General features: G+C 32.9%; 1 protein-coding gene across 1 annotated transcript; it reads right to left on the bottom strand.

Moving 5' to 3' along the window:
• Positions 1-208: 208 nt before the first annotated feature.
• Positions 209-6,251, bottom strand: LOC132176421 (transcription factor bHLH157). Its single transcript, XM_059588617.1, has 10 exons — positions 5,618-6,251; positions 4,796-4,882; positions 4,524-4,620; positions 4,388-4,429; positions 4,206-4,265; positions 1,925-3,514; positions 1,617-1,718; positions 1,357-1,509; positions 1,138-1,263; positions 209-926 (listed from the first exon to the last, which is right to left on the bottom strand). Exons 1-10 carry the CDS (start codon positions 5,725-5,727, stop codon positions 735-737), a joined length of 2,559 nt encoding a protein of 852 aa, XP_059444600.1. The 5' UTR covers positions 5,728-6,251; the 3' UTR covers positions 209-734.
• Between the last annotated feature and the right edge of the window lie 7,156 nt (positions 6,252-13,407).

The raw sequence follows: 13,407 nt of genomic DNA, 5'->3' as shown, positions 1-13,407 counted from the left end.
TCAGGGTGGAGGACATTATGTCATTATGGACACAAAAGTGGATGGAAATCGCGTACACAATAGCTCTAATTTGGACTCAGCATTTAAAATGAACAATCCAAATTCGGTCACGTCATTTAAAAATCTAAAACTCTCTTTCCAACCACGAACGCAGTTTCGCCACCCTCACCAACGATCGCGATCCATATGAAGGGTACAACATTAGAGAGAGAGAACAATTTTGTACTATTATTACATGGAAAATACATTATTAAACCAACAACAGAAAGGGCTAGAAAAAAAAATCAGCAGTTAGACTATCATTAAATTGATCGATCAGCTTCACACTATAAACAGGTTATGGCAGTAAGAAAAATCCAAAGCAAAAGACAAAAATAGTGGATCAAATTCACCCCCCACTTCCTCCGTATGAAAAGCCCAACCTAAAGGCTTAAAAGCCCAGCAATTATATGACAAAGTCCGTGACATGGTTTTGCTTCTTCTTCCACAGCTCTCTCATTGGGAATAATCTCTACTTAAGGGGTAAAAAGAACACTCGCATTTTTTTTTCATCGAGTATATATCCTAGCTACTCTATCCACCCTATGCACATCACATTCTCTCCCCATTTCAAAGATGGTGGAAATGGGATGGACCAACAACACCTTTTTCCTTCTTCAGGTGTGGCTGCTCTTTAATGTACAGAACACCCATCATGGCAGGCACTTCTGAAAGTTCATGCATGCGCTCAATGATCAGCACCCAAGTGTCTCAGCCAAGCTTATGGGGCACGGCAAGGTTGGTTTTTGGTAACAGTCCAATAGACGAATCCCAACACCATCCATAGTTTTATTAGGTTGATTTGTTGTATCATTCCCAGTAGTGGTTTGCTTTAGAAGCTGGACAAGGGACAAAAATATATCTATCCTCGTTACATGACTGCTTGCCTGTAACACAATTTGAGAACAATAAATTGATAAGAAACATAAGAGTATAAAATGATCATATATATTTGTTAATGCGTTGCTTGAAAGTTTTCAATAAAAAGTGTTTTGTTTATTGGGTTGTTTGTTAATGTCTTTACTTGAAAACAGAAAACAACAGATAAAAAACAAAGTCGTTAACAAACATGTGAGTATTTATTTTGTTATAGTTTACCTCAACAATAAAGCGTGCCCAAATTTTATCATCTCTAGCTTCCATAACTCCTTTCAATATATTCAACTGGAAGCCCCGGATTACATCAGCTATTTCAAGAAAAAATCCCCGTTCCTCGCAAAGCATCTGCAACAGAGAAATGAAAGTAGATTGAGGGGGGTTTCAATTCTCATGGCTGATACTACATTTGAAGGAGCATTTTTATTTGCCTTCCTATACCTCTATAAGCATTTGGCCTGGCGGATTAAGGTCCTCAACTATAATTGGGCAAACCATTGTTTGACTCCCAACTTCAAATGCCCACGTAGAACCACCATTTCCACCATTCATGCTGTTGTCTTTCAGAACTACTCCAGTCTCCTGGCCTATCAACTGCACAATCCAAACAATGTTGTTTTCGCATTAGGGAATGATAAAAATTAAGCCTGAGCTTGTTAAATCTTGTCCAAGATGATGAAAAAGCAAAATGAACTGCTCACCTTTGGCTCATCAGATTGTTTAAGCTCGTTGGCATATTTTGTCACGCTTTGCAAGAAAAGCATGTATTTGATGGTTCGATCCAACAGAGAATCAATGCTACACTGTTACATCACAACACTTGTAAGTAAGATATCACAAGAAGGCAGATAATTTATAATGGGAAATGGTTCCAGAAGTCACAATTATAAGAAAAACTAGTACCATCTCTGATGGTACAAGGATAATTTTTTTTTCTTTCTTTCTTTCTAAATAATTGGACACTATGCAATTTGTTATGTGTCAGAGTGAGATTAATTGTTTTACGTACCTTTCCACCATGAGGGATGATCCCTCTCAACTCTTTGATACGGTCTTGTATCTGCTGCCGGTCTTTGGGCCTTGGTCGAGTACTCTCCCCAGGCCTAGCCCTTTTTCTGGTGGCCTTTGCTGGTTCCTCAGGCTTCTGAGGTTGAGCTAGACCAGCGTTTCCCACATTGATGCTGTAGCTATCATCAATCCATAAACCTACCTGTGATTTTGGGAGAACCTCTTTCTTGGTTGCATTGATTTTCCTCTCCAGGTTGTATATGGGTGGCATAATGTTCATGCTACCACTAGAGCAAGCAAGACTTGCCAACGGTAATTGATTACTATTCACAGATGAAACATCCACTCTGCTTCTTTTGGTGGTGGATAATTGATCCTCAAAACTAGATTTGGTAAAAGAGCTAGAATGATTTATGCCAGCCAGAAGTTCTTGGAGGCCTAATTCTGAGAATAACCCCTTCCTGGGGCCGCCAGCCCCAGAACCAACATCCAACTCTGAGATGCACTCTGACATACCAGTATCAGTGGCAGCACTCACTACTGGCATTATGAGATCTTCCCAACACTCCCCAGATTGACTATGACCAAAATCCGCTCCCAAACCATCAAACAGATCATTTTCCACACCATGCATAATCCCAGGATTCTCTTGTACATCAGAGGTGAAAGAATTAGTGACAGAACTTTGCATGGAATTACCTAGATGTTTGATTGGAAAATCATTAAAAACCTCATCTGAAATCAGACAAGATGATGCTGAAGCAACTCTTATTGATTGTGAGAGGTCATTACTCAATGCAGTCGCCATTCCACTGATGCTATGTTCTGGTGAAGTAGAAAACCACTGGGACAGGTCATCTACCGGACAGAATTCGAAGGTTTCCGTTGTAAAATCAACGGGCTTAAACTGCTCAGGGAATCTATACGTGCTAGTTGCTGTTTCAAGAATTGATGGACAGAAGTTCTGGCTGTCCATCGGATTTCTGGACCCCTCCTGAATTGTTTCACCTACATCAATCAATCCTCCTCCGCTGTACGCTGAAGTGTATGTGGACTCCTGAACACTGCTTGCTTTATTTCTGCAAGATTCAAGAGTATTTGCTTTCGAATTAAGCACAGATGCCAACAGTGGATCAAATGAAGTCAAGATAGAATCTTCACTACTCCTTGTACTAACTGAGGAGGTAGACTGTAAAAACACTTGATGGAACTGAGCGCTAAGCTTATCAGATAGCAAGACTTGAGCTTCTGTACCACCTGGTTGTAATTGGTTATTAGGATGAGCCAAATTTCTGATCAAGGGAGCCATACTTTCATCATGAATCGCAGATAAGGAATGGGAGGACTGATTCAGATTTGTTGCTAAACAAGCTTCTCCCATCAGCTCCTTAAAGCTGTCACCTTGCAGGGCATTAAGGTCCCCATTATATGAATTTCCAGATGAAATGAAGGGAGAAAATAACCCATTTAGATCATAATTTTCATTGTTCAAAGAGGAGAATCCATTTTCCAATGGGATAAGACCATCGGCATTTTCCATCTCCCGAAACAATCTTTTTGTTTGATCCAAAAACTCCAACCTCTCTAATATCTGCAGCAGCAATAGCAGAAGAGTCAGTAAGAAGTGTTCAAGCATGCCAATTCTCACAGTATTTCATGGTAATTTACTTTCACAGCAATTCTTGATCTTAAATAACTTGTACAAGCTTACAGACAATGGAACAAGTTGTTGCCCTCTAAATTGAGATACATGTCCCAATTCTCTTGTAATATACATGAAGATTTCCAAATTGGTATGCAAGTATAAACAGAATTTCAGTCAATCAAGAAGATTTGAATTTTTATAAACTTTGCCCACATATTTGTCAAAATTTACCTTTTCCTATCACGGCTTAAGCTTATGAGATAAGTGGTAATTTAATAGTATTAGACCTATATGTTTCATAAGAGTCATTAATATTGAAAGATATTATTGGATGGGCTCTCATATCTGGATGGTTTGTACAAATTTGCAACAGATTTCACCATGATTAAAGGTAAAATACAATTCAACTTTTAAGATCAAGGTAACAGAATCAATTAGGTTACAATAAACTTTTCAACTGTGTAGATTATAATATTTTAAATGCAATGCTTAGAAATTTGTTTGAATTGACCGATCAAGGGAATAATAACTTCACAAAATCCCATGGCTAATAAGTGATTTGAGACATTTGAACATAACAAAATAGCTCTTTCAAGTTCATGAATGCATGAAGATGAAAATTATTTCATCCACTAACCTTCTGGGTGGATCCAAACTGTACCACTCCTTGTGGTGCCACAGAGATCACTGCAATTGTCTGCAAATTGGATTGTGTTATCAATAACCAAGTTAGCATCAAAAGGCCATGGAAAACAAAGGGGAATTTATTAAAAACTAATTTTCTTCATACTACATGTTCTTCTTTAACAAAAATGGTACCTTAATTCCAGAGGAAAATTGGCGACCAAAATCGGAATCATCCTGCATAATGAAAGGAAATTTTCACATAAATGGATGAAAAGAGAGTCCTCAAGGACAAGGTAGTCAACAACTGAAGAAGAAGAAGAAGAAATACCTGGAATATATCTTGACTTTCAAAAGAAGTGATCGATTCATGTGCATCTGAGAACAGCCATCTATGCTTCCCAGTGAAAGCAGCTCGGCCAATTACTCTAAAATAGAGAAGAAAAATAAGAATAGAGCCAGCCACATTCTTTATAATACTTAAATTTGCACAGTAGTTTAAAACAAATAATCTTGCCACAAATTTTGGTAAATATAAAAACTAAAGTTCAAATTTAACAAATATTGTGAAGAAACATAAGAACTGTAATATATTAGGCATACCCTTCACCCATCATACGGATCTGTGGAAGCATGTCAATCGCTGCCCCAACTTCCTCATCATAATAGGCATCTTCAAAAGTCAACAATCTGATAGCATATCAAAAGCACAAGTTAGACATCCAAACTAATCCCAAACATGAAACCCTCTAACTACATTAAGGGCTCCAAGACTGAACAATAGGTCAAATGGTAAAAATTTACTTTTTTTTAACTTCAAAACAAGCTTGATCCCATATAGAGAACTTCAGATCAATCAGGAAGTCATTTATTATCAAAATTAGAATAGGATTAAATAGAGAAATTTACTAAATCTAATTACATTAACAAGCACAAGCAAGCACTTCAAATGGTTAATAACCAAAAAAATTCACTTGCAACCATTCTAAAGCAGTTCAGAGTTGTTAATTAATATCCTTTTGTTAAAATTTACAAAAACACAAATGTATTTTCCAAATAATCAGCACCAACAGAAACCCAGAAATTATGGGATATAAAAGAACTTAATATCAAAAGATAGGGGAAAAAAAATACATCTGAAGTACCATACAAAAAAATTGGTAATTTAAAAAACAAATAAGACAAAGAACAGAGAAAAACTAAACGTGGACACATTTATAACCCCCTCCAGAAGATAACAAAAATTTTGTAGTAGAAATAGGGGTTATAAAAATAATAAAATGAAATTTGTAAGAGCCATAATTAGATTTATTTAAGCAAGAAGCCAAAAACGTCAAAACTTGGGAAAAACCAAACCGAGAGACACAATAGCTCAACGATCAAAAATACAGTGAAAGAAAGAAAAAAAGAAAACGCATAGCTTACAAGGAATCGCGCTGAACTAAGCGCCAGAAAACCCCATAAGACCACCCATCACTGCAGCACAGATTCTTGAGCGTTTTCTTCAGCAACGAACCAGTCTCTACCTGACCCATTTCAGAAACTCCCAATAAAATGAAAAAAAAAGTATCCAACTTCACGATCCCAACCTCATAACGCAGACTCAGGCGCGTTGGGATCCGAGTCAACCAGCCAAAAACTCAGTCTTCCCAAATGCCACAGAACCCACCACCGTTTTCGTTTTCGTTTTCAAGAACAAATACGAAACCTTGTCCTCCCCAACCAAAAACAGGCTTGGAAGTTGGAAGAGTCTGAAGTTGCAGACGAGTTAAGCCCAGAAAAGAAAAGGCGTTCTATGTTGTGTATAAAACAGAGTTTTCTCAGAAAGAGAGAGAAAAACAGAGAGATGGTCGGTGAGAGAGTGAGCAGGAGATTAAAAGGAGGATATCTCTCTCTCTATATATATATATATAAACAATGAAGCAAAAGCTCGTAGTGGTGGTAGAAATGAGAGAGAGAGAGAGAGAGAGAGAGAGAGAGAAGGTGGTGTTTGCTTAGTAGTATTGTCTTTATGGACGTAAATGAATTCAGATACACTCCGAGCTTCAAGGCAAACAAAGAGATCATCGCCATTTACTCTCTAAATATCTCTCTCTGTCTTTGTATTTCTTTCTCACAGGGTCCCTTTCTAGTTCAATTTCTCCTCAGCGACTTTCAAGATCTCGTGAGTTTCTCGTGAGTTGGGATATCAAAAAAGAATTCTCACGTTAAATACAAAATCACATTTTTATCTCACAGTAATGTTAACTAATAAGTCCCCGATAAACTTTTTTTATTTATTTAAAAATTCTAATGGCATATAAGATACGACATAAAAAATATATATTGTCACGTTATTTAAATTTTTTAAATAATGTGGCATCATCATATATACGATTATATTCAACAAAACAAAATATGATGAAGAAAAAATCTTATTCTATCCATTTCATGATTCATATTAGATTTAACGGATCTAACGACTTATAATTTTAAGAATAATGCCAAAATTTATATTTTTATCTCATAATTATCTCACAATGCTGATATGATAGTCTCAACCAACTCTTATATCAGTTTTTATTATAATAAAAAATCCAATGGTTAGTTAGATTGCTACCGTTATTATTGTGGGATAGCCATAAGATAAAAATATAATTTTTAACTTTAGTCTAATTCTAAATGATGTGATACTATATATGTAGTTAGATCCATCAATTTTATGTTAGGTGTTCTCCTGGTCTTATGTAGATATTATTTTATAAAAAAATAATAATAATAATAATAATAAATAAAAATAAAATAAACTAGCCTGTATTTTTCTCACTTAATTTTTAGAAAATAATATACATCTAAGATCATGAGAACACTTAACATTTCTTAAATAAAATTTGAACCATAAAATAAATCTCTTCATTTCACTTTAAATGAGAAGATCCTGATATAGTTTTTGATTAGAAAATTGATTAAGTGATATTGAATATTGATGATTATTGTGGAAAGATTGGGGTGTATATGGAAGAATCAAGAGTATAAATTATTACATAATATAGCATGGCCACAATTAATTACCCATTTTAATGTAGTGTATATTAATTGTTTGTAATTATTACAATGACCATTATTGCAACCATTTCATTAGATTTGTTTAGCTCAAATGCATCATTGAGATTTGAGACATCCATAAAATATTAATTAATGGGACAGTTTTCATTTTCTATAAAAAAAATAAAAATAAAAAAACCAATTTTCTTTTCTTTTCTTTTTTTCTAGGAAAAGCACACATCCTGGAAAATGATTTTGATACCAAAAGCTTAATAGGCATTCTGAACTGGACAAAGTTTGTCTCTAAATTGGGTTGAAAGACATTTTAGCTCAGTCTATTAAATTAATATTTATTTTGATAGTATGTAATTTTTACATGTATTTTTAAAATCATATCTAATATCTTTATCCCACGATGCTGAGTTTCAACTGATCATTCATTGTTACAAAAATAAATAAATAATCAAGGGTTAATTGAGATAAAAATGTAGTATATAACATCAATCTTTTAAAATGCATGTGAGACTATGCTTTGTTAATTTTATTAAAAATATATATGAGAATCACATATTCTAAAAACATATGTCAGTTTAATAGACTGGAATAAAAAATTAGTCCTTCCAAACCTCATTTCCTTTTCTCTTTTATTTTATTTTTATTTATGTTACACATATTCTCAAGTGCTTATATTTTGGCGTGGCATGAAAATTATTAGTGAATAAAATAGCAAATTACAGTACATGTATGATCTAATGATAATTTTTCCTGTTACGTCATAATAAAGTAAACAGTCGAAAATATGTGTAGCAATTTTTTTTTCTTGTAATTAACAACAACAATATGATGTTAGCATCTTAACAGAATTATGAGTTTAATTAGGACAAAGATGCTTGGTAGTTGATATTGTAAGCAATAAAACTGTTGATTTACCAAATGATAAAGTTACATATCAATATTAGAAGCAATTACAAATGGAGAAAGCGATGGTGGTCAAAAGCTTCAAGGTTACATTGACAAAAACTCCAACTTATTTTACTCCAATTTTAGTCAAAAAGTTGAGTTTTGTATAATGCCCTCACCCAAATCATCAACTAGTCTAACAATGATTGTAATACTCCAATTCTACATTCAAAAGATAAACAGTCCACACAGAATGAGCAGATTATAAAGAAGTCCATGAATGTTTAGTTTAATATTGATTTCTTACTAAGTAATACTGAGCTTTATAACTGATTATAGATAGCTATAATTGCAACTTGATTAATTTTTTTTGAAGTGATAGCACACATATAACTAGCGTTTTTCTTAGGTCGTTACAAATAGTAACGCCAAGTGAAACTAAGCCTAAAAGTGATGATAGAAATCTTCAATTATAACTTGACTAATCCTTTTGAAATTATAATATAAATGTGACTGGCGCTTTCTTTAAGTTGTTGCAGCTAGCAACAAAAACAAAATCTTTCCCATTTTAAGTGGCATGGTATGTTCAAAGCAATTATGTGACCCTACTGAAAACTTGATTCAATGCCACTCCTAATCATGATCATTTACAATGGAGTCACACTTTCAAGTTCTCATAAAATAACATTTCTTCCTCCCAAAATTTGAGATTTTTTTCTTGGTTAGATTATCCTATAAAGTATTTGAGTTTTCAAAATTAAAAGCATTTATTAGTTAATTTTTCATAGTATTCTTAAATTTAAAACTATATTTTTTTTTTAAATTTAAACTCACATTTGTTGGCCAACCTAGCATACGTTAAACAAGTGATAGATCATATTTGGCTGGAAGAAATTCAGAGTCAACGTATCTGTGATATTGTTTTGTTAGAATAATCGGTTCTAATTTCTTGATTAGTGAATGAAATCTAAATATTTAACTTTTTTTTTATAAAAAAAAAAAAAGGAATAAAAATTAAATTAAAGAGTTGTGTAGAGCATTCCTCTGCATATAACAATTATGCTCCACTAAATTTTGTCTTGTTGCATTGAATTATTCTGATTTGGCATCATGCTGATCTATTTACTTTGTCATCCTTTGATCCTTTCAAGGATTTAATCTTGGGTTAAATATTATATTGAGCACTTTGTAATATATTCAAGCTTTCCTACCAACCAAACACCTGAAAAAAAAAAAAAAAAAAAAAAAAAGAAAGCACCATAATATTAAAAAAGCTACGTACGTAATCACTGCATTCTTAAATAATAACGAAATTTCCTCTGCATGCTGTTCATTCATGCTATTCGTTGTATATATATTTTTGTACGCGTTCACGAATCTTCTCAAAATGGACGTTTCTAGTCACCGCATTCTTCTTCAATTATTATTATTATTTTTTTAAAATATATGAATTAAAGAGTGTTGTTAAGAATACAACATTTTATTTATTTTTTTATTTTTTTATTGTAGGGTAACTCTTGCTTACATAATACTGACGACATGATTACACAACCAACTCTTCAATAAGTTTTTGTTTTTGTTTTTGTTTTTTTTTTTTTATTAAAAAAAAAAATCTAAAGGTTACTTAAGACTAGCAAGTAAGTAATGTAAGATAGTTATAGGATAAAAATGTGGTATATATTATATATACCACATTTTCATCTCACAATATTGTCTCCCAACTAACTGTTGAGTTTTTTTTTTTTTTTTTTGGTAGGATAATTATGAGATCCAAAGGTTAGTAGGGAACCATCACATTAACTTTGTAGCATAATTATGAGATAAAAATGTGATCCAAAGGTGAGTAGGATTTTTTTTGTGATTTTTTGAACATATTCCCTAAACTTAAGGAACAAATTCACTTATATGGAGTTTGCTAGAAATGCTCTAAGTTATCTCAGAAGTCCAAGGCAACCAAATTATAGGGGTGAATTTATGATGCAGATCTCTTTCACACTTGTTATTTAATTGATACGAGAAAAAAAAAAAGTAAGCATGTTTCGTATAAAAAAGTGAAAAATTTTGTTTTGTAGTAATTTTTTTATTTGAATAGTAATAAAAAAATTATTAATGTGATGTAAAAAGTAAGAATGTTATAGTTGATTTTGAGAATTTTTTTTTTTAATTTTTGGATCCTGTCTGGTCTGGCCCTTTGCCAAACACAGCCAAAAGTACCCTTAGGCCATTTGGGTGGCTTGCCCCGAATGACTTTTAGGGCGGTGAAACCAGTCTTTTTTTTCTTTTCTTTTTTTTATCAAATGAGATATTTTTGGCAACTCTTATTGCTCTTTGAGCGGTCAAAGTAGGGCAATTGAAAATTGTTCGACCACCCTATATGACAAGACAATGATAAAAGAGGTGATGAGATAGCAACTCGAAGGTGGTGGCTGGGGAGGTAAAAAAGAAGCAAAAGGAGAGGTGACAGCCGATGGTGGAGAGGTGAGACAAGTGGACTAAGAAAATGAAATGCAAAACTTTCATACGACACCAATTTTTTTTTTTTTTTTAATTGAATAGGGAAAAATGTTACAGGGACGGATCTTTTTTACTTTTAATCCAAAAGGAAGAGAGAATGAGAGATCTTGTAAAAATGCTACTAAACACAATGTGAGTAGCAGCCTATTTAGCTAAAATGTGTACACGACACCAATTGACGGCATTTGAATCGTTTATTTAAAATGAATGCTCATCTCCTTTATATTACTTCCTTTTCTTTTCCCTTCTCTAGTTTTTCTAATATTTTGTTTGGGTTACTAATGGTTAGATTTATTGTGAACCCACAACCGCAATCGTCGCTCCTTTTGATCTCCTACAAGAGATGTTCACGATCAAAGCTCTTTTGGCTCTTATTTGTAGACTCATTTTAGTTTACCAGAAATTTCAAATCCAAATCTAAATCTAAAAAATATTCAATCTTAATCGTTTTCTATATCATCATCCCATATGGTGTCTTGTTCGGCCACCTCTATACATTTTCCTCCTAGTCTCCCTAACTCCCTCATAAGCTAGATAAGAGTTAAATTAAAAATAGTTTCTTTTGTTGATACTTACAACTTACAAGGTTCACCATAAGTCGATACAATCAGCTTTGTTGCAACTTTTTCTTATTGCCTTCGATCTCCACCTTTTTAAAGTACGTAATTTTTGTATGGGTGATGGTTGGTTTTGTTCTTGCCCATAATAACAATAATTCAAATTAAAGATATCGGCGTATCGCACTCAATGAAAATATCCTAGACATTGCAAGAAATCTGGATGGTAACTCAGCCACGGCCAGCCGACCCAATCGAGTGGAAAGCAGTTGGGAGGTGGTGCGGACCCCATGGCTAGGCGCAAGTTAGCAGCTCCGACTATAAATAAGGTATGGGCGGTGAGAATATCAGGACCCAACTCAACTGTGTCTGATGTAAGACCAGTGCAAGTTACCGTGCGACTTAAGGCAAACCAACAAAAAGCTAAAGTGAAAATAAATAAATAAATAAATAAATATACAAACAAAAATATTATTATCCAAACATTTCTTGATAAAGTTTTTTAATTCGTCTATTAAATTAATATTTATTTTTATATTAAAATGCATGTAAACTTTATATATTTTAGAAATAGATATTAATTTAATAAACTAAATTAAAAAAAAAAATGTTTAATTCTATTCTATGGATTTATAATTGTTATTTCTTCTATTACTTTCCACAAAAGGAGTGTACTTAAAAAGCGTACTTGACTTTGCAAACTCTAAACACATCTTTTAATTTGATTATTTTAGTAAGGATTCGGGCCAACAAATATTTTTCAATTTTTTTTTTCTTTTGTTGGTAAAAGAGGCCAACCAATTTTTATATATTAACATAAAATATTATACGAGTATGATGTTAATTTAATCACTTATTCAATACTCCAACACATAGAATATTTAATTTAAATGAGGGGTAATTTGACGAAGTCAAGATTCGATCCTATAATTTTTGGCTCTGATACTATGTTAAATCACCAGTTATCCTAAAAGCTTAAGCTGATAGGAAGAGATAAATTTAATTACTTAATCAATATTTTAACATATGCAATTAAAAAAAAAAATTAAGATCATTTAGAGGTGATAAATACTAAGATGATATATTTTAAATCACACCCATTTAATTAAAACATTGGAATTCCAAGAATATCATTCATGTGTCAACAACGCTTTTTATCTTAGAACTATATATATATATATATATATATATATATATATATAAAACGAGTTGTATATTTTTAAGATAAAAAACGAGTTGTCTTAAATTTGTTGGAACAGTTAAATCTCGTAAGAATACTTTTATATTTTCAATTCAAACTGTTAATAATTTAGACAATAAATTTGGCGGGATCTATTTGTATCTCACACTCTTCAAAGGGGTGTAGCGGCTGAGAGGCTGTCGCCGGGCAGAGAATATTCCGGTATGGGTGGGGGGGACTGAGATGTCTGTTGGGTCCAACACCTTGGGAACCGTAATACTAAAATGGGGTGGTGGGGGGTGGGGGCCCCTCCTAGAGAGCCATTGTGGGGTTTGTAGGGATCATTTTCTGCTGCAGCCTTCTACGAATGCCTCCACCCTTTTATATATATATATATATATATATATATATATATATTGGAATTAAAAGCCAATAATTTATTTACAGTGACCAAATGTCAGTATCCACCATATATTGTCATGAAGATAGGCCGTTCATGTTCTATGAGAACTAGGTCAGTAAAAAGTAAGGGTATGTTTGGATTTTTAGTTTTAAAATATGTGATTTATATATTAAAATGTGTAATTTAAAAATGTAGTAAAGTGTTTAGTAAAATTATGTTTTGACGTTTAAAATTGTAGAGAAATGCAAGCTCAAACGTAACATTTTAGCATACGGAATCGCAAGATCAACGGACTCTGGGGGTGTTGCTAGGAATATTTGAAATTATAGGTTATATTATAATTGATGCGGTAGTTTATGTGTCACTTATCGTATGAGTCGCTAAATAATTAAGAATGTTGCAAGAGGTACTACAAATTTTTTTTACGAACTGACGTGACAATTCATAACTGATAAAATAATTACGCAAATAAATTTTATTTGTCAAATTTAATTAGTTAGTTACTGACTTATCAATTATATATTATTAATCATTCTACATTTACATATGAGCTATCACATCACTTTCTAATAGAACATGTAGTAAAAACAATAATACCTCAAATATTTTTCAACAATGAAATTTGATCGTGGACCCG

The sequence above is a fragment of the Corylus avellana genome, chromosome ca3 (assembly GCF_901000735.1).
Source record: "Corylus avellana chromosome ca3, CavTom2PMs-1.0".
Lineage (NCBI taxonomy): Eukaryota > Viridiplantae > Streptophyta > Magnoliopsida > Fagales > Betulaceae > Corylus > Corylus avellana.
Note: the sequence above shows the minus strand (reverse complement) of the source record. Positions and strands in the feature narration are given on the sequence as shown.